General features: G+C 38.3%; 1 protein-coding gene across 5 annotated transcripts in view; it reads left to right on the top strand.

The window, feature by feature from the left end:
- The window catches only part of ARHGEF3 (Rho guanine nucleotide exchange factor 3), a 118,269-nt gene that overhangs the window by 54,436 nt on the left and 41,653 nt on the right, over positions 1 to 22,180 (top strand). For 4 of the 5 annotated variants that reach the window (XM_021409459.1, XM_021409460.1, XM_021409465.1 and 1 more), the window contains one exon: positions 1,675 to 1,737. In XM_021409459.1, coding sequence (XP_021265134.1) covers positions 1,675 to 1,737 — 63 coding nt within the window. Of the gene's footprint in view, positions 1 to 1,674; positions 1,738 to 12,216; positions 12,318 to 22,180 lie in introns of those variants that run through there. The other variant, XM_021409464.1, reaches the window with a different exon arrangement.

Genomic DNA, 22,180 nt, shown 5'->3' with positions numbered 1-22,180 from the left:
TGAGCATCTCAGTGATGTCTTCTGATGTCTTTTTGGTTCTGTTTGCAGAATAAAATGCCTTTATCTTTCTTTGAATGATGGATTGACCATCTTTTGTTGTTTTATATCGATTCTTTTGGATTTAACTACAATTTTTGTGGAGTGAGGCATAATGGCTTAATTTTGTACCATTTTTATTCTTCTATGACTTTATCGGATCCCAACCCAAGCCGTCATTACAGTTGTATCAGGTCCATCAGTGCATATCCACCCAAGAACTGTACTGTAAGAGGGATTTGATTGTGCACAGTCTGAGGTCTGAGATTTACTTTTATAAAACACCTTTAATTGTGTAATGTGGTTGGTGAACTCATAATCCAGTTTCTGTTTCTAAATGTAATAATAAAAGCAGTGTCAAAACACAGCTGCTCATTGATTTTAGAATCACCATTGCCAGGGGGAAAAAAAAAAAAGAAACAGGTTAAATTTCCTGAAAAGGACAGCAAAATATTAATCAAATACAGTGCAAGTCAAAGATCTGCTCAAAACTAGTTGGTAAATATAAAAACTTCCAACACCTCTATTTTCATTTTTAAATAACATGAAATAAGAGCTGCTGGATTTTATAATAAATATTCCTGAACTTACTGTAGCCTGAAGAGTCACAGGTATAATGTGTGTACATGCAGTCCATCTGTATTTCCTATTTTATTGCCTTTCTTGACTTTAAGATGTGTTTAATACTTCTGTGAGATTCCAAAAATAGAAGTGGCCACCTCTACCTGCACAACATGAAGATCCTGACTTTTAGCTGAGCTTTGGTTATCTCAAAATGGGGGAGTTTGGTATGGCATCTGTGTGGGGTGCTTTTTTTTTTTTTTTTTTTTTTAATGCTCTTCTTTTGACTTCTGTAGACTGGGAACTAAATCCCAGCTATTGTGAATGCTTATCTCTACTTGACAGCGGAAGACAACACAGCTGGATAAATAAGGATCATATATTCTGTGACTTCTCTTGTTTCCTAAATCTTCCTGGTCTGTTAGAAATGCAGAACTCTGTTAAATGAAATTTCATACCTCTTATTCAAAGGGCAGGAAGATCAATCTTGTGATGAACCTGTGAAATGGCATCAAGGAGGAGTTGTCATTTTTTCAAAACAAAAGCTGCATGGAGAGCAGAACCCAGTCACTGATGAGGATGTTGAAATCCAATCTACGTTGATTCAATTCCTGCAGTACATTTCACCTAGCCTCTTCATTGCTTGTCTGAGAACTACTTGTCTTGATCACTGAATGTATGTTTTCAAAAATGTAAATACTGGCTTTCAACAACAACAAAGTTTCTTTCCAGACAGTTTCATTAGCTGCAAAAATTGCTGTATGGAGTGCTGAAGTGCAGTTTACAACATGCAGTAATTACTCGCAATTCTAGTTAGAAATAAAAGTGTATTAGTTTTAGTGAACCTAACTCACAGCACAAAAAGAAAACATTTAATTTACTTTTGTTGATAAGGTTTGAACATGTAAAAATAGAGCTTAAATTCACCTATGTGGTAATTGTAATGACCGGTGAAGTTGAAAGTACTGCCTATATGTGTGTGTGAGACTTCACTATGTGTACCCATTTCAGGATCAGGCTGTTAGTAGTTGGTAATATTCATGAAAACTGAGCTTTTCTTTTCATTTTGTTTTATAGAAGAAACGAAAACAGAGTACTCAAGATGAAGATACAATCAGTATCTGCAGCCTGGATACAAGTGTGAGTGATTTCTTTGTTTTCCTTTTCCCACTCCTTCTAAAATCTGGATGTTATTCTGAAACAAACCTATTTGTCTTTTTAGCTGTATTGTTCTCATGCATAGCATGGATAATTTGCTCTGCTTATTTGAAAGAAAAGATGTTACTGCTTTTCATTTTTTCTGTAGTGGTATTTTTAAAGAGAAAAGCTAGAAGTTAGAATGACAGTTTGTTGTAAAGCAGTGAATCTCTTATTAGTAAACAATTATCAGGACAAACAAGCATTGTGAATACAGGACTTAAAAACAGACCTTTTATCCTATTATGTGGCCACGTGAGAGATTTTATTTCAGTTATGTCAGTGATGGATACTGCTGGTGTTGTGAAGATGTGTAATGTGATATTACTACAGTTATGTGACCTAGGTGCATCATTTTTGAAGTGGTCCACTGAAACACAGCTATGATTTTCTATCATACTTCAGATGTGAAGAAGCCAATAGAAAATAAAAAATTAAAAAAAAAAAGTTTTACAAATTGCATGGTTTTAAGGTGCATATGTTTTTTTAAATTTATTTACTCTTTCTGAACTGTTGAGTATTTCTTAGTTGTTTCTGTATGTAAAAGTGAAACACTGACTACTCTGAGCTGGTAAAAACTGATGTTATTATTATTATTATTATTTTTAAAAGGCAACATTTCACTGTCCAAAGTCTGATTACTTGAAGAATGATCTATAGGCACTAAAATGGTTCCCTTAATTTGGTGGATGTTGAGTCAAAGTATGTGTGTGTAAAGTGACGGAACACACCATGTTGTGTGCTGTTTCCCATGTAAAGCTGTGAGTTTTAGCATTTAGCATTCGGTAGTTTAAATCTATGGAATTAAAAGAAATATAGATGAATTTACCATTCCCTCTGGTGTTTTTATTACTGTTTTTAGTGGTGTTTCTTTCCACAGTCAGCTGTTGAGGCAGTTTTCCCTTTCTGTAGAGCTTTCATGCAGTACAGAGAGAAAAGTAAGATAAAAAATAGAGAATAAAAGCTTTGGCAAATCTTTACATACTAGCAAGCGTCATACCTACTGCTGTGGTTTCTTTAGCAATCAAATTTGGTTTTTGTTTAGTATAAATGTTCTTTGAAGGAGCAAATACATTTAAAGGTTCATCTACATGGGAGTGCGCTGACGTGCATACTCCTGTAGGCGCCTCAAGTTGACTGGGTAGAATCCTGGGCCATTTTGGACATCACAGACTCATGACAGCCTGACCTGAATTAGTGTGCTAGAGGTTGTGTTGGGCTAGTGGTTCACTGCTGTGGTTATGTGGCTCCATTTATAGCTCTACACTATTCACATACAAGGTAACTTATGCCCAAGGAAGCAGCAGCAGAAGAAGGAAAATATAATAATGAGAAAGATCAAATGTTTGTGGCACTTTCTGTATAAGATACAGTCAAATATACTTGGAACTTCTGGAAGGAAAAAAAAAAAGTGAGTGATTTTTTTTTAAAGTTCTACAAGATATGATCCTTGTAAGACTGTTCATGCTCTTCTGATTTGGGGCACATTCACACTAAGCCTGAAAGGTTACTTCACCTAGTACATAGTGGTAGAATTCCGGCACAGGGTGTTCTGGATGCAAAAAGTTTGCTGGAGTTCAGAAGTCAGATTGGACAAATTCATGGAAAAAAAATCTATAAAGACAGACTGAGTAAAATCCTCCATCAGAAAAATCCTTGAACTTGCTTACTTCTGGGTTCTGGGAGAGTAAACTACATGGTATCACTAGGTTTTTACTCTGCTTTCACTCACTTTCCTGGAAATCTGCTTTGCACTACTGCTGGAGACGTGGTAGGGGCTTCAGAGATCCAGCTTTAGGCAGTGTTGCCATTCTGAAATTACTTTTATTGGCTCAATCTGCTATCTTTTTCTTTCAAACAGCAACAATTTCAAGATGACACATTGATGACCTTATACCTCGGAGCCTTTGGACTGTAGCATAATGTACATACAGAAATGTTCAGGCTCCTTTATCTGGCAGCTCTTCTGTATCTTTGAAAAGATGGGCCAAATAATTTGTGCGTGTTCTCAATGAAAGCATTTTTCTTGCGGAGCAATGGTGAAAGGTACCAAAATGGAATGCATGCGTTCCCTTTTAAGAATGTAAGATTCTAACAGGAGTCATTATGTATTACTGAAGTTTTCAAGCAGTAAAGCTAGTAAATCTCTCAGACTTGGTATTAAAATCTTTCTCTCTCAAAAACAAACAAACAAACCAGAACAGCAAAGCAACTCGAAACAAAACAAATGAAATAGCATGTATTTAACAAGTAAATGTATCTAACTGCTGCACAGCACACTTCCTGGTGTACAAGGTTAGGTGAATGCCTCCCATTTGATCCCTCCAACTCATGGAGTTGTCGATGTGAGGACGTGCTGTCAGCTGCATGGAGCAGTTACTGCAGTGGGGGCTTCAGGGCATCACCTAAAGGATATGCCTTGTGGTGTTGGTAGTGGTGTTTGTTTCTTCTCCTGTGCTTGCCTTTGGCAGTAGCTAGTGGAAAGTTCTGGCAATCTTTAGCTCAGTCCAAGTGAGTAGATGTGTTTGTTCAGCACCTTTGTCAGGAGAGTGGGTGATAGGAAAGAGAGAGGGTTTTAACCATTTGGAGACAGGAGTTGCTTTGGGCCTTGGAAAACAATATACTTATTCAGGTATCTGGATCTCCTGACAATTTACCTCATCGTTTGCCTACAAGCCTTTTATAAAAATAGACATATCTTTTTATGACTGACCGTGGACAGACACACCTGTCTTTTCAAGTGGAATCATTCATGACAGTTTTCTTTCACAGGAAATGCTGGTTGGAGCTTTGCTGACTCGGGATAAGGACTGGTAACCTAAGCATGTTAAATGATCTTTGTATTTGTTTAGTGACCCGGACTGGTATTGATGCTTCAGGAGTTGATAAGCTGGCTTATTAAGCTGACTAGTTGGTCTTGGCTCATGTTATTGCCAGCTTAAAGCAATGAATTTGTAAATCCCCTCAATGTCAAACAGTTAGTGATAACTTGTGACAGATGTATCCAGCAGGCTGAGGGCTGATGAGTGCATGAATATATGAACGTAGGGCAAATTGAAGTTTGCTTTTAAAGGAAAAGGTACGTATTATTTTTACATGGCTTTGTACATGTAGTCTTCCGTGGAAAGCCTTGCTTTGCATTCGGTCTGTACAGGTAACTTGTAGTGTTTCATGCTGTGCTGTTAAAATGGTGTTAAGTTCTAGAGTGATTTGCATATGCTGATTCATTCACAGACATATTATTAGAATGGCGTATGCGAACTTTGGATTGTATAGATGACCTGTCATAGCTTGGAGAATGGGTATGGAGAGACTGAGACAGTTTTCAAGGTCATACAGGGCTAAGTATTTTTTAATCTTTAAAACACTCTACTACAGCTCTACAATTCTTTGTTTCTCTGTGCACAGGTAGAATGTTTCTCTTTGCTTAAATTTTGAGATTAAATTTACAGATTTTTCTCTTTGTGCTTTCACCTTTTTTGCTGCTGCCACTTTTGTTCTTTTCTGAAACCCAGACTTTGAAATACAGGTCTTCAATCTGTGCAGTCCTCTTCTGAGACAGGTCTGTTGTTGGAGGAGCACAGGGATCAGGATCAGGTAGCCAGACTTTGCTATGCTTTGCATCTTTCTTGGAAACTGTGTGACTCTTTACTTTCTGCAGATGAATGCTCTTTGAGAAAATTGTGGACTGTTAGATGTAGTTGATATATTATGCTAAGGAAAGCGCTGATGGATGGAACCTCTTATCTGGAGGTTTGTGTAAAGCACTTAGCAAGATGATTAAAAGCAATATATTTTTAATTGCTATTGCAAAGAGGGTAACTACAAAGTAGTCACAATCTTGTAATGATGATAGATGATGCCACGTTTCTCACGAGTCTCAACTCTATAAAAACACAAGTAACTTGGAAGGTATCCAGAGCAATAAGCTCATAAAAACCTAATGCAGCACTTGAATTTTCAGACTAAACTAATATGTATTTAACCAAAATCCTGTTCAGGCGAAGAAAAAGGGCAATGTTGTGAAGTTCTTCTCTACTATCAACTGCATGCAGAATTTGATGTTAGGTCATGGACATTGCTTCTCTTCTCTTGTAATATTAAGAAGAACTATACAACAGATGCATGATGAACTAAATAAGTAAAACATTTTTGTAAAGTAGGTAAAATTTCATGTGCAGAGCCTCAGAAGAGTTATTAATTTACGTTATATATAAATTATTACTGAAAATAAAACTCTTCCAAATGATAACTTATTAGTGTTTTCTGAACTGGAGAAATCTTAAGGCTCATCTATCAACTTGCAAGTTAATAAAATGTGCTCCAATGTAAACTATGAACAAAAACATACCCAGACCTAAGCAAGATGAATATACACTAGATCAGAGTTCATTAATTTTGATTGCTTTTAGTGCTGAGTGAACATTTGTTATGTATTTGAGAGTCAGTGTAACTGAAACATTCTTTGACCTAATTAAACTTAATTATAAACTCAATAATATTTGATTGCTGAGGTATGGAGAGGTAGCTTTGAAAGCTTAGAGGGGATTACATCTGCAACATCTTATCAATGTTGAGATAATTAAAATATATATTGTATCTGGGTCTTTTTGTTTCCGTTGAACTCTGCTGTGTTGTGTGTTCATAGTATAAAAGTCATTCAGCTTGTCCAGTAAGATGTATACAATATGCTTGAATTATGCATGGCTTATTACTTTTGCTCTATTGCATAGGCGGTCAGTGCTCCATCTGGATTCTGACTTCATAATAAAGGGACTGTTCTTAATCCATTATTAATCCATCATGTGATTGGTATAGGCTAGACACTGTCTGCTATTGGTATTATTTGAAGTATTATAATGTCATTTTTTAAGGCTTTGTTTTGTTATCTTTTTATTTCTTATTAAACAAGGCCCATGAGCGCTTTGTTTAAAAAAAAGTATAAAATGCCAGTTATGCTGCATTCTTGCCCTCCAATGTTGTAATGATCTCAGATTTCCTGTGTAGTGTTGCAATACTGTTACTCTTTACTGACGTGCACAACTTTTCAGAATATGGCTAACTGTTCCCGTAAGTCTTGCAAGCGTTGCAGATAGTTCTGGTGAAGATAACAAATGTGTGAAGAAGCCGGACAGCTTCAACGCTGATCTATCTATACAGTGTGCCAAACACTTTGCAAACATTGGCCTAACTGTTTTTAGGCACACTTGTGTTACTAACTGGTAAAGCAAGGAAATGATCTCTTGTACCAGTTCATCTAGATTCTAGAAATTAAAGCTGACCTATATTTATCTTAAATTAAATTAAGACTACCTTTCTTTAAGGTTTTCCTCAAACTGTAACAGTATTTTACTGCAGCTTACTAACATCTATTTGCCTACCTCTGTTTATATTTATGTACAAGACCTGCTTTGAACACAACAAACTACAGTGCAGAGACCCCACTGGGGTAATTGTCCCCACCGACCCTGGGGAAATTGTTCTCTTTCTCTTTTAATGAAATAGATCAGGAAGAAAAAATGCTTTGGCTAATGAAAATATTTTGCAAATTCAGTACGACTCTGCCCTAGTTCAGCACAACCCTAATGCAAGACTATTCAATCATCCTGTTTGTTTTAAAGGTTCCAAAAGTTGTTTCTTTAGTGATGTGTGGTGTTAAACATGCTATGTTTTTCAAACAAGATGAGGCCTGTTTACAGATGAAAGACGGATATCTGAAAAAGGAATATCTGCTTTGTAGGTGGGATATATAATTGAGAAATGGCTGAAAAGTGGGGATCAGAGATACAAAGAGCAATTCATTGTGGTAGACTGCAGTCATCTTGTCTCTGGCAAACTAATAGTGTTTTAGGAAAATAAATGCTAGTGGACTTTCATTAGTGTGCGTGAATAAACGCTTGTTATGTTGCATTTATAACAGTAAGTTCAAAAATGATAATAAAAATGAAGAACAATATGATTAATCTGTAGAATTTAAACCCAAGATATCTCTGCACTGTCATAGCAAATATATTTCCCTTTTTTGTTTATGAAGCTGATACCAGAAAACATTTTCAACTGCCGAACTCCAAGGGCAAAATCTTTGAAAGATTAGAAGACGTATTATTAAGTGATGTATCTCTAAATTGGAACAAAAGGAAGCATGCTTGCTCTTTATGAACTTGTCTAAAAAGGCAGAGCTAGACTAAAGAAGTTGTTGTTGTTGGGACATGTAACAGCAGGGGAAAAATGGTAACAGAAATTCCAGAGCTGAAGGTGACTGATGTGTGCATAAAGATGCTTTGAGATTCTTCATTATTGTGCAGTATTAGCATTCAAATTGGACATACAATGAAATCTTTGAGAGGAAAATAAAGATTTTGTGGGGAAATTGTTGGTTTCTAGAAAGCGATGTTTCTTTTCTTCTTATATCATGAAGAGGTGTGCTGAGTACTTGACTTCATAAGCTGAAAATATACATAACTGTGGAGTAGAAGACAGGAATGGCGAAATCCTTTAAAGGAGAGAGGCATCCAAGGATGCCTTTCAGATATTGCAAAGCTATTGCTTTTGCCATCTATTTCAATTGCTGATCAAAGCTTAAATTATCATTGAGTCTTGGGAGCTGTAGAGTAATTGTGGTATGAAACTGAAAAGAGCTTATACTAGTTCTTAGTTTTAGTGTTTTTTTGTTGAGATCAACTATGGTCACAATTTTTTTCCTCTGTTGACTATAAAGAGAAAAGAGGAAAATGAAGTAAGGTTTTACCCCCAAACCAGAAGTGTTTCATTGAAAACATCCATTCAGTCTGTGTGCTTTACTCTGAACTGCAGAAAATTACCTCCCTGAAAAATGTGTGAGACTAAAAAGGACTTAATCATTTATTTGTACTCCCTGAAGATTAGTTTTTGAAATCTGAAAATAACACCCTATTTATATCTCTGATTCAATTGGAAGTAGAAAGATGGAAAATAGTGTGGATAGCAGTAGTAATACAGGTCAGATTCCATTCAGGTGGGCCGCCCCATTATTAACTGAGGATCCTAACTGAGCATTGCAGTTGGTCCTTTGCTCTGAGCTTGCATATCACACGGTGGCTGATGCTTACAGGCCCTTTTGGCCATACCTACATAAGCTGCAGCCTAGCACTTCTGAGCTACAGCATTTATTCGGTATACGGTAGGCAGAAAGTGAGTTTTTGATTAATTGCCTTTAACATCTGTTATATCCCACGTTGCTTTCTGAACAGTGACTATACAGACAGATTGTGGTTAGCAGGGCAGAATTTTTCAGTACTGTTCATATTTCATTGCAGTGTACTAATTTGTTAAATTGATTGTTATTTTCTTGAATGATGCTATTTTCTTTTATGATATTCCTCTGTAATGAAAGCAGGCAATTGAAGTTTGAATTCAATTTAAATTGCTTGCAGGTTACAGGACCAGACCTGATGTATGAATATTTTCAACATGGTAAAATCAGGGACATTTGTGAGCCGAGATTAGCCAGATATTATTGACAGCTATGAAGATAGGCATCAACATACACTGCTTGTATGCAGCTTTGCAGAGGTGAAGTTACATTTTCATACATTTTCATAACAAAATTGAACCAACAAACCAGAGATACTGTAGTTTGATGGCTGGTTTACTTAGAGGTCAAAATTAAAACTGGTGTTACTTCCATAGTAATAAATATAATCCAAGATATTTAAAAAAATTTAATTTTATACATCATCCTTGGTAGCGATTTTATACCAAACATATCATATCGACCACGCAGACAAAGTTTTTAAGAAAAAGGAAGGCTCTGTATAACCAGTGTATTGTGTGTCTGTTAGTCATCTAGTGTTGTTAGAAAGGAAAAACTTTTCTGTACTTGAAGGCTGAAAATCCCTTCTCCCCACCTCAGTTCCTCATCCGCTGCCCAGCAGCCTCGCTTCCTTCCTCATCCCCAGCCTTGCTGAGTGTTTCTGCATTCAGTGGCTTTCCCAACTCCACTGCTCAGTCTTGAATGCTCAGTTACAACTATGTGCTCCTAGTGTTGGGATAATTTTGTCACTTAAGCTATAGTCCTGTATATATTGGGTATGATAAATGCACTTCCCACACAAATAATGTTTTTAGTGTTTGTTCAGCTTATCCATTATAATCACAGATCCATCACTGCAGAACTGTATAAACCATTGCTAGTAACAGCCCTGGTATGCTTACATGATACCATCCATGTTGCCAGCAGTACATTAAGATTAATAGATCAAACAAAGGTCCTGGTTAAAAAACAGCCTGAAATGCAAGAAAGGTTTGAAATATTTACTGAAATGTTAATTCCAGTATTCGTTTATGTTCTTTTGTAGGACAAGGAGGAAGAGTTTTAAACTAAAAGGGGAGGTTTAGATTAGATGTTGGGCAGAAATTTTTCACTGAGAGGGTGGTGAGGCAGTGGCACAGCTGCCTGGAAAGCTGTGGGTGCCCCATCCCTGGAGGTGCTGAGGGCCAGGCTGGATGAGGCCCTGGGCAGCCTGATCCAGTGCCTCACTGAGTAGCTGGCATCCCTGCCTGTGGCAGGAGGGTTGGGACTAAATGATCTTTGAGGTCTCTTCCAGCCCAAGCTATGCGATGATTCTGTGATTTATTAACCCTTTAAGCCCTTTGCCAACACTAATGTCAAACAAATTTTAAGATCTCAGACAGGAAGCTTTTTCCAGTTGGAAAAAGGAATGTATCAGTGCAAGCTATCACCCAAAGGTCACTTCAGTGCAGGATCATGTCAGAAGGCATAAGCAGGTGAATCTCAAAGTTTATTGTTGAAGTGTAACGTGCTTTTTCATAAAATTTCACTATTTTTCTCTGGGGGCATTCTTCAGTGTCTTAGGAATCTTAGAATATTATCTCTACATAGCCGCAATTTCCAAATTCATTTGGTAGCCCTTAGGTTCCCTTATCTCCTAGAAAAATTTTTTTTTATTACTTCTCCCATTCCATTATTATTGCAGTTATGTAATCTGGACAGCTGAAAGATATCTGCTCACAGCTGCTGACTCACATCGTTATGAAACTGAACCATGTTTACTTAGCTTCACGGTGGAAGCAGCAAGGAGGGGGAAAAGCTCCCAGCAAGTAGAAGCCCAGCAAGTATTTTGAAATACTCCAAGAGTATTTAACAAAAATTAAGGTGATTGTTTACAAGTGTGTGAATGTTTGTCAGTCAAATCTTAGTGTGTCAACCCCAGTGATGAATGCAAAAAAAAAAAAAAAAAAAGAAAACACTATGTGTACATATATACATACGTGTACACACACAAAGCAGTGCTGTTGATGGTTGAGCTACAACCACTGACATACAGGAGGCTGAGTGAGATAATTGGGTTGCTTTAAGACTTAACATGTGGTGAACCTGTCATGCACGTGATATTTTAGGATTTTGCAAGTCTGCATAAAAAATAATAAATCAGATTTTAAGAAGTCCTGCAGGGTACTTTGACCTGTGGGGTAGAGCTGTTCCATCTGGGGTGAGCAGAGGGGACCAGGAGGCCCAGGGCAGACTCTAAATACCAAAAATGGAGAGTGGCTTACTGGTTTTGCTTTAGAAAGGAAACTTCAGGTTTTAGTCATCATTATGATTTTGTATTGTTCTTTTAAGTTGTTTATTGTCCAGTTTTGAAACAAAAGTCCTAATGGAGCAACTGGAAGGACCTTCATGCTGATCTTGAGTCCTTCTTCCTGTCCAAACCAAAGTCTTTTGCTTCTCCAATGGAAAACTGTCTCTGTACCTTCTCTGATGCTGCCTGGAGGCCGCAGGGAGCTTGGGGCCATTTGCTGGACTACTGTTGTCCCGGTGCAGAAGCATGGAGGACACCAGTCCCAGTCCTTCCCTTTTCCTCAGAGCTTTGGAAAGAAGAGGTGAGAGGTCTTGGGGAAGGATGAGGATGGGGGATGGGGAAGAAGGGGTTCTAGAGAGCAGCAGCTGGCCCAGGGGCTCTCTGGTGGACGGTGACTCTTCAATGCCGAGATGGAAATCAAGAGCCCCTGCTGCACCGCCAATGGATATAGCAACGTCTCCAGGCAAGCATGATGTTATAGTGCTTGCCCACGCCTGATGGAGGTGAATCCACCTCCATCAGTTCATGCTCTGGAGGTAGGCCCACCTCCATGGTCTCGACATCGCTCTCCATTGGGTCTACATCCATTGGCTCAGGCTTGCTGTTGCTCTCTAGAAGCCAACACTTCTTTGGTGGAGGAGGATCCATCCTCCTCTATGAAAGTTCCCACAATGGGAGGGAAGGATCTATCTGAGGAGCAATTAGTCGCAAGTGTGTCCTTCCCAAACACAAGTCAGTCAGTGACTGCTGTTCTGTTGTTAGGGTCCCTGTATTTATAGCAGTTGTCAGGGAGGTATCTTGTGACATCATAGGGCCATGGTGATGTTACCCTACGAATGTCCCATGATAACCTAAAACATGGCTGTGTTGGGCGAGGGGAGACTATGGCCTGAGAGTTGCCCTACTTGTCACAACTGGGATTCTGCGGGGCTCAATTTTAGGGTCAGTACTCTTTAATGTTTTCACTGTTGATTCCAGTAAAGATCTGGAAGTTATATTAAGTGAATTCATGGATAATGCTAAACTGGGAGGAGTGTTGACTCCCTTAAGGGTGGAGAGGTCTTGCACTGAGATCTGGACATATTCGAGGACGGTCACCGTCTGCATGAAGAAGAGCAAGTGCTGGGTTCTGCACCTGGGATGGGGCAGCCCTGGCTGTATGTACAGGCTGGGGGGCGAGGGGCTGGAGAGCAGCCCCACAAGAAGAGGTCTGGGCATTCTAGTTGATGGCAACTTGAATCTGAGCCAGCAGTGCGCCCTGGCAGCCAGGAGGGCCAACTGTACCCTGGGGTGCATCAGGTCCAGAACTACCGGGCAAGGGAAGGAATTGTCCCACTCTGCTCTGTGCTGTGTGGCCTTACTTCCAGCACTCAGTGCAAGTTTCAGTGCCACAACATAAATAAGATACTGCTGGAGAGTGTCCAAAGGAGGGCTACAAAGATGGGGAAGGATCTGAGGGCAAAGTGTGTGAGGAGATGCTGAGGTCCCTGGGTTTGCTCAGTCCAGAACAGAGCAGGCTGAGGAGGCCTCATGCTGACTGCAGCTCCTCACAGGGAGCAGAGCGCAGCACTGAGCTCTGCTCTGTGGTGACAGTGACAGGGCCTGAGGGAACGGCATGGAGCTGTGACAGGGGAGGATTGGGGGGGGCTAGGGAAAGGGCATGCACCAGAGGGCGGTGGGCATGGAACAGGCTGCCCAGGGCAGTGAGCACAGCCCTGCTGCTGCAGCTGAAGGAGCATTTGCTTTTAGGTGGTCTTTTGTGTAGCCAGGGGTTCGACTTGGTGACCCTTATGGGTCCCTTCCAACTCAGGATATTCTATGATTGTATGATAAGTCAATGGTAAATACAGTAACTTTAATATGAACCTGCAAGGTTCATACGAGGGGTCTCGTTTCACTCAGTTCAAAATTTGCAAGGTCAAATCCTGACCTGCTCCTATGTTGGAATATTGTTTCATTTACTTCCTTTACACTTTCTCCTATCTTATCTGCTAAGTCAGTCATTAGTTGGCTTAAAAGGCCTGTACTTTCAGTTGCTTTGTTAATTCTGAATGCAGTTGTGATGTAAGAACCGAGCTGATATTTTTGACCGCTGTTCTCAAGCAAACCAAGCCTGCAAGGATTTGACTTTGTCTTATAAAATGCTAAGGCAGCTGCTACTTTTGTACGTTGCACGCATTTTTTAAACTGCATGCATTTGCCTTCACACTGGTGTTGGGCATTGCCCTTTGAGATTTATTTACCACTTTGTAGCTTACTCCCCTCCTGAAGGAGAGATTCATCTGATTTATCCCAGATCTGTCTTTTTTAGTGACCAGCCAGTAGAATTTGAAACTGAATTGCAGTCTTTTTAAAGATTTCCTCCCTGAACTGCCGGCAGGTTAGCTGTCAAAGGTATTGCTGGGCACTGTTTAGAACTGTGTGCCAGTTTTTTCAAGATGCTTAGGTACCAATGGATGCATATGTCTGCATATGATCTGCAGGGTTGCTGAAGCATTAAATTTCCAAACGGGACTGTAGATTACTTAATATATTTAAATATCTCCTTCTGTAGGCTTAGTGGTTCTGCTCCATTTTTACTCGCTGTGAGAATGTAATTGAATTCTGATTTGATTTTCTAAAAATGTAATTCAGAAAACAATATTCAGTGTCTGGCACTCAGGAGGCAATATTCCACTATACTTCTTTCTTAAGCATGCTTAATGAATTTTTTGAGTGTTTCCTTGTAGAACTATTACAATTTGTGAACTTTCCATTCCACACTACCTTACTATACTGTATTTGAAAGAAATGTAAATTTATCCTTTTTTATGTTTGGAACTTGATTTTAGTGAATGTAGGGCTCAGGCCATAATACAGTATATGAGACTTAATTTATCTACCTGGTTAAGTAGAGCAAAGCAGTAGGGTGTTGTTTTGAACATGGAGTTTACACTATACCAGCTGCCGATTACTGAAAAGCTGAGGTCTTTTATAATCATTTACTTCTGTTATTATTTGGATAAGTAACTGTTTATTTAATACCAATTATTTAACAAAATCGGAACGTGTTGCTGTGAAGTAAATATAAACTGTATCTAAAGTAGATATAACTGTAAAGTAGGCAGATACCCTAATAACTACAAAGAGTATCTATAATGTCACTAGAATTACAGTTTGTCTGTTTAAATTCCATTTAATGGCACAATTTTGGTTTTCCTCTTCTGCTCTTCAGTGAAATGTAAAAACTGGCTGTGTTCTTTTGGGCCTTTTTTGGATATGTTCTCTTTCAGTAGGTCTCATTCACTTCACTTTGTTAGTTTTGAATTATAATTACTTGAATAATTCAAACATATGCAAATGGAAACGTATGATAGTTGTAGCTTAAATGTTTAACTTTGGTATAGAGTGTTGGTATTCCCTGTATAGTTGTAACTTTAAACATCACTGATGTAAACATTAGTGAAGAGCTTTGAAGGTACATGAAATTAATTACAGACTGCCAGAAGTGCAACAATTAACAAAACAAATACAGGCCCTTTAGCTTGGGGGGAAAAAGCTGGCAGTAAATTTCTTCTTCCTGTGAAGTTAATGGAATTTCTTTGAGAAACACTTAATTTCATTTGAAGAATGGGGGCCCTGATTGTGTGAAAATATTAGCAAGAACAAATTGAGAGTTTTAGGCATACGCTCTTAATTATTTGCAGGTCTCTTGGTATCAAATCTGTCGCTATCTATATCACATTTTTTTGTTCTGTTTTTGCCTCTTGGTTTTAAAAGGTGGTCAGCAATGTGTTCATGATGGGAGGTGAACAGAGGAACCTGGGAAGGGGCAGGATTTTTATGAAAGTGGAAGCATTCTCTGAAAGTATGAACTAATTTTTGTCATAACAAATAAGTTACTAATTAAATGTGCAGTACAGTTAATTTCTGAAAGTATTTGTAAGTAAGACAAATTAGTTGGATGATGGTTTTCTTATGTCTTTTAGGCAAGTTTCGTAGTTGCTTCTTAATTGAGGCACGTGGGTTAACTCTGGGACAAAGCTGAGTTCTTTGAGCATTGTGTGCATGATGTTATCTACTGTGTGCATTGTGTTACTTTTGTTAGAGTTATTGTTCTCATATTCTGTTGTTTCTTACATCTGAAACATGTTAATTATGCTCCTTGTGTGACTTCTTTTTTTGATACCATGACTTCTTAGAATAACACAATGACTTCCTGTGCACTGTGTGAAACGTGCTCTGTATTCAGACAGCCTGTGTAATTTGATGTTTGAAGCCAGTTTTGTATTAGATTAGATGCTCTTACCAGGAAAAACATCTATTTATGCTCTTTTCTGTCCACATGAACTTGCTAACAGCTTATAAATAATGAATTTGCTGACCATGTCTTTGTGGAGTTGGGCAAAGAACTGACGTAGGAGATGAGTTTGTGTCTATCTGGAATTGAGACATTTCTTGTATGAACTTGACTTATCACACCCATTCTGTGGCTTGTTTTCACTGGTTAAAGAATGTGGATGAGATACTTCTCTGTAGTGATACTAAGAAAATTCTTGAATTGAAAGGACAGCATAAAACGTTATTAAAATGGACATCATTACTTACTGTGTGATTGGGACTGAGCTTGTTTTGCTTGCACAATTAGAGGACCTGCTGTGGTTGAGACAGTCTTTTGGTGTAAGATGTGTAGCTGTGAAAGAAGCAATTAAACCCAATGCCAGGAAGTACTGTGGTTTTAGTTTGTTGAAACCAGTTCACTGCATGAAGTTAAAGCAATTGTGTTCTGTTATATAGTAAAGAAAATGATGGGTAAGAGCCATGCAGCATAGCTGAGATAGAAGTGAATTGCTGCAATTCTTTACCAAAAAGTGGCATCAATTTTGCGGCAGTGTTCGCAAAATCAGGAGCCTTTAGTTTGTCAACATCTCTTTCTGTCCTGTAAATAATCTTGACTTTTTTTTTAAAGATATTAATAATTTTTGCAGAGGATTGATCTCAGCTTGCTAACCTTGTTCATTCTTATGTGACTTCGCTGGCTGTATTTAATAATGATTAATTTGCAATGATAGATCTACCTTTCCTGTTATGTCAGGAAAATAAACAATATTTAAATTAGCCCAGAGAGAAATGTTTTTCTTCTGCCTCACTGACTATTAAGTAGAGAGTCAAAAATGTCAGTGGCCTGCTGTGTAGTTGGGCTTGCTGATCTGCCTTCCTATTTGAGATCATGGGTAACGTAGTGTATGTGTAGAAGTTATACATGTGCTATAACTGCCAAATACCAGGTAATTTCACATAATCTGTATAGTTGTACTAATTATAGGTATTTAAAAACATTCTTTAAATGATAGTCGTGGTTTTAACTGCTTGTTAATGCAGATTCTTTCAGGTATGGTGTTTAAATTGAGTAATTTTTCTAATGGTAAAAGAAATAAAAAGACCAATTAAGTAGGATACCACCTGCAACTTGGGTCATAAGTGGAATAAGGTGCACAACTGGCAGCGTTTGCCTGACTTCTCATAAGTGAAGATGATGTGTCTCAGTAAAAATAACATTCCCCGTATCTTCCTGGGAGGGAGACATTTCTTTTTTCTGTCTCTGGGAATAGGAAGGAATGTTCCCTTTGACAAAATTAAATGACTTGTTTCGTAAATGATTTCTTCAGTAGCAAATAGTATAGCTATATTCTGAGTTTTACTGTCATCATCTGTCTTCTAGAGTTCTTTATTTACATTAACAGAAAACACAAATAGTTCAAATACTTTTATTAATAATTTTTCATCTGTCAGTGAAGCAGTGATGTATCTTTTGCTCACATTTTCACTTCTTGTATTCTTCAAAATAGTTTTCTCTCTGTGATATTCACTGCTTTAAGTAGGCTATAACACTTCTACAAGTGAGAGATGGGAATGAAGACATCTTAAAAAGCAGCTCTTAGCATTAAGCAGACCACAAAAGTTTAAATATACAAGTGCTGGTGGATTTACTGGTAAACCTCTCATCATGTAGTTTCCTCTGAGTGACCATAGTTTAAGAAGAAAAAAATAGGTGCATTCAGCAGCGTTTAGCTTTTTCTTTTAGTCTGGTGTACGAGGTCATACCAAAATGCAAACTGCTATGTAAGTGAGAAGGAGAGCACTGACAGAGCCTTTGTGCAGCAGTTCCTGTGTACCCGTAGGTAGCTGCACAGGTAATGAAGCAAAGCTATGTTTTATTATAACTTGCATAGCTACCCAGTTGTTAAAAGTAACTCAGAAAAAGCGAGTTAAAATTTCCCTTGGGTAAAGAAATAGGAAATGGAAGTGTGAAGAAATCATTAATGACAACACTAATCTTTCTACTGTTAAAGGTCTGTCAGGAAAGCTAAAATGTTTATAGCTCTTCCATGTGGAATTTTCAATGTGGCAAAACTAGGTCTTGGGGACTGTTAAGCTCGTGAAGGAACCATTTGTTCTCGGTTTTCTGTCATTTCCTAATACAGAAAGGAGGTTGAGCCAGCCAACCTTGCACTTGTGATTTTTGAGTGGCATAACCTGAAAAATACTTGAATGGCTTATTTCTCCTTAAGAGAATTAATATTTAAATGACTTGAAATGAAGATCTGGGCAACTGCAGAGGCCTGTCAGTCTGGCCTCAGTGCCGGGAAGGCCATGGAGCCAATAGCCCCCAGTGCCATGACACAGCACATGATAGTTGGGTGGTTCACCAATGCTGGTCCTGCCTGACCCAGTCTTCTATAACAAGGTGACATGGTGAGGGGAAAGCTGGGAATGTTGTTTACTGAGACTTTAGCAAAGCATTTGATACTGTTTCCCATGGCCTTCTGTAGGAGGAAAGCTGCTGAGGGCCAGGAGGGGTGTGCTGTTTGCTGGGTACAGTGCTGGCTGCATGGCCAGGCCCAGAGAATTGTTCTGAAGGGAGTTAAATCCAGAGAAACAGCCTAAAATCTACAGCAGAGATTTTCTGACATCTATTGAATTAAGAGGAAAAAAAAAAACAAAACAGAGGAGTGTGTAGGTGCATGTGGGGAAGCATTGAGATTGTTTCCAGGATACTAGAAATATTCTTATAAAATCTGCTGTTATTTAGAACAAACAGCAATAGAAGAAAATGCTCCAAAAATAGAATGAATTTTAGTCTACACTTCTCTAAAGACTGCTCTCCAAAACGCAGCGGGTAAATATCTGGCCTTGCCTGTGAAAAGGTGGCTTGTGCTGAGCGCTAAGAGCTGCTCAGGGAGAAGGGTGACAGAAATGCTGTTCCTGTCAGCACTCGGTGATGGCAGAGCTCCTGCCCCTGGCTTTCCGGCTGAATTAGTGGTAGCAGTGTGCTGCTGTGCACTGAGAGGTTCCAGCTGAGACTGCTTGTAGCAGCCACATGAACCTGGCTTTTGACAGTTCATTTAAAACAATTCTAAGACCAAAAAGACTAAAAATTTTGAAAGCTACTCTTTATTAGGTTGGGTAACTATTCTTACTGTAACTGGTTGAAGGCCCCAAAAGATAAAAATGATTGCTACAGACAGTGCTCATCTGTTCACTGGGTTTGCACTTGGCTCTACTGTTTTACCTTTCTATGTTTTGTAGCAATAAGGGAATATTAAGCAGCATTTATTTTCTATGCTGCTTGCCATGTTCAGTTTCATGCTGCATTCAAGTTTGTGCTGGTTCCACTTCATTAATTAATTCCAGGCTTCCAATTACAGGCAGCAGCTGAAAACTGAACCTTTCTGTGCTGACATATTCCCTTCCCCCATCAGGTGTGATATGCTGGAGCCATACGTGACTCAGTTGAACAGGAAGAAGTAACACTTTTAGATTTAATTAAGACAAGGTGTCTTTAAAGTTTCTTCCCCCACCCCCCTCATCCTCCAGTTATTTCCTGATATATTTTTGGGGCCAACTTTAGCAAGTTTAGGAAGGAACAGGTTTAAAAAACAGATGCATGCTTCCTGAAAAGCACTGTTAAAAATTTCCACCTAGTTTCATAAACAAAACATAGTTCTCATCCTATAAGAACTGAACGGAGTATAATAGAAATGGTTGTCTTAAACATTCAGAAGTGTTTCACATATGGATACAAATATTTAACAAAATACTCCAATTGGAGTCTTGACTCTCAGCACATATTTCCCCCACCAGAGCCACTGGTAAATAGCGTAGGAGTTTCTTAACCTTGATGTTAATCTTTTTTTCCTTCACACCCCCTTCCCCCACCAATGCCAAATGAACTAGTTGATTACCTTTGCTAGACTGGTCACGTCAGAAGCACAGCTGTTAGTAATTACTAGAGGAAAAATATCTGTAAGAGTGGTCCTGAGATTGTGGATGGTAGACAACATTGTCTTTGAAGTTGCCTTAATGCTGCCTGTGGATAGAGCAAATGTAGGAAAAAATAAAAGTGAAGCTGTCAAGCCTGCAGTTGCCAGTAAGCATGCCATTCGCTTAACGTTGTTGTCCATGATACATGAAGTTTGGAGATTACCGGTGTAAAATATCTGTAGCTTTTTTTTTTCCAAAGAATATCTGACTTTTGAGCCCAGTTGCTAGCAAAATATACTTTGAGATAGATGTACAAGCATGTGTATGTCATGGTCAAAAGGCGGAACTGGATTTTTGCTGTGTAATCCTGTAAGGTTAGATGAAAGATGAGAAACATGACAGTGTTTTCAGTGTCATTTTCCGACATGCTGTTTGGCAACATTTTCGTGCTGAGTTGAACGTAAAATCCTGACGAAAGCTTCCATCTCTAACCACCAGAAATGGAACCAGGAAAGATTCTTCAGAGCTAAATGTTTCCTTCTTTCTGCATTTTCTTTTTGCTAGAAATAGGTCTTTTGGTAGTAATTTTTTTAGTTTGGTATCTCTGTTACCATTATTTTGGAAAAATGGCAATATCACAATCAACTGCTTTCTAACTGTCTGGATAGAAATGTAAAAATAGGCTAAAATGTGATTGATTGATTGATTGATTGCATTGCCCCTTCTAGAGGATTCAGGGACATTGCAATACTGACTGCACTGTTAGCTGAGAATCTGAGTGAGAGCATTTTGCAGCTCAAATGTTGCGGTTACTGAAAAAAAAGAGAGAGCAGGCAATGATGAAAAAAGCCACAACTCTCCCATAACTGTAAATAGATTCCCTACTGTCTTGTCACTGAGTGTACCTTAATACCTGTTGTATCTTAGGATATATTGGAATCACAATTGTATTCAGTGTATATACTGTAGATTTTTAAATGTGCAACTCTTTTGAGAAGAAAAAAAAAAAAAGGAAGAATAAGCTTAGTAGAAGAGGTAGCAGTTGTGAAACAAGTGTACTGTTTTAAGGCATGAGACTAGAAGTGCTGCCTGATTACTGTATCTTTCCCATATGTGCAAGTAATATCAGATAGGTGATTTAGTTTCATAGAGATCAGGGAGACTGCTCATGTTCAAAAAGGTCTTTGTAGCTTCTTATTTCAGCTGCTTGGCTTCTTCCTGTGATGTGGTTTATATATCCTGCAGCGACACATTGAAATGCACATCTGCTGTTAGATAGCATGTACTAAAAGAAATGTAACTTCCTGATCTAACAAAATAGATAGATTCTTACTGTGGTAAAATGGCAGCCATTTGAGGAGGATAGATATCCTTTATTTTAATACAAATTCCAGGTTTAGAGGAAGCAATTAGGAACAGAAACAACAGAGGCAGGTAGTCTCTAAATGTTTGTGCAAAAACAAACACATCAAATTCCAGAGAACAGTACGTAATAACATACCTGCTTTTCTATTCCAGATATGAAGTGCATTCCAATCTTTATTGTACAGCTATGCTTTTATGAAGCTGGCCTTTCAGCCTTTCCATTTTGAGTCATCGGTGCAATGGCTGGACATTTCTTATGGCTTAAACCTCTAGTATTTTGTTGTGGATTTTCATTGTAACTCTGTTGAATACCCATCTGTGCTCTCCTCAATTTAAGGAGGAATAAGGCAGTGCAGGATAGTTCACAGAGCACACTGAGAACACCTGTACCAGACACTGTGCTTGAAGTCGAGCGATGGGATTAGCAATTTTTCCACTACTTCACTGCAATATGTTGGCATGGCAGCACTGTTTGCTTTTGTTTCCTCTCCAGATTGTTTGGTACCGCAATTAAACTTTTCATTATTTAATTATCATATTTGGAATAAGGAAAGTATGTGGGTACCGGAATATCATGCTTCTAATTGATAAGAATCATTGTAAATATAAATAAAGGTCCTGTATCATGCAATCAGGAGAAACATGTTTTTGACCTCTCCAATATATTTTATTTCCCTTTTACTCTTTCAGGTTTTGTATGTCGCAGAATATTTTTGCTTTATCCTACATTAGAATTTCTAGGTGTTTACAAGGTGGTTTTTTCCCTCCCTTACAGTAATTTTTTCTTTTTTAAATTCACTTCTTTTTCTAACAGAAATTTGGTTCATTCCTAAGTCAGTAAAATAGCTTCCATGGATATGTTCTTCTAGTGTTAATATCTCTGAGTTAGTATAGTTTGATCCTATTCAGATTACTTTCAAGTGTACGCATGTGGTGTTTTTCTGATAGGAGTGATCTGTAGCCTGCTTGGAGTTCTGGGAGTATTTTCTCGAATATCGGTGTGGGTGAGATTTCTCTTCACTGTTTGCCCCTCTCTTTCAGATGTAAAATATGTAACAAAATCAAAACATACTTTTTTCTCTTGTCTGGACGTAAAAATACTTTGTTTATACTGTCCTTCAAGGTAACAAAAACAAGAAAACAGTTCTTTGTTACTGTGCTTTCAAGCTTCGATAAGGACAGCAAATGAAGTTAGC

The sequence above is a fragment of the Numida meleagris genome, chromosome 11, assembly GCF_002078875.1.
Source record: "Numida meleagris isolate 19003 breed g44 Domestic line chromosome 11, NumMel1.0, whole genome shotgun sequence".
Lineage (NCBI taxonomy): Eukaryota > Metazoa > Chordata > Aves > Galliformes > Numididae > Numida > Numida meleagris.
This window is presented reverse-complemented; position numbering and strand designations above follow the sequence as displayed.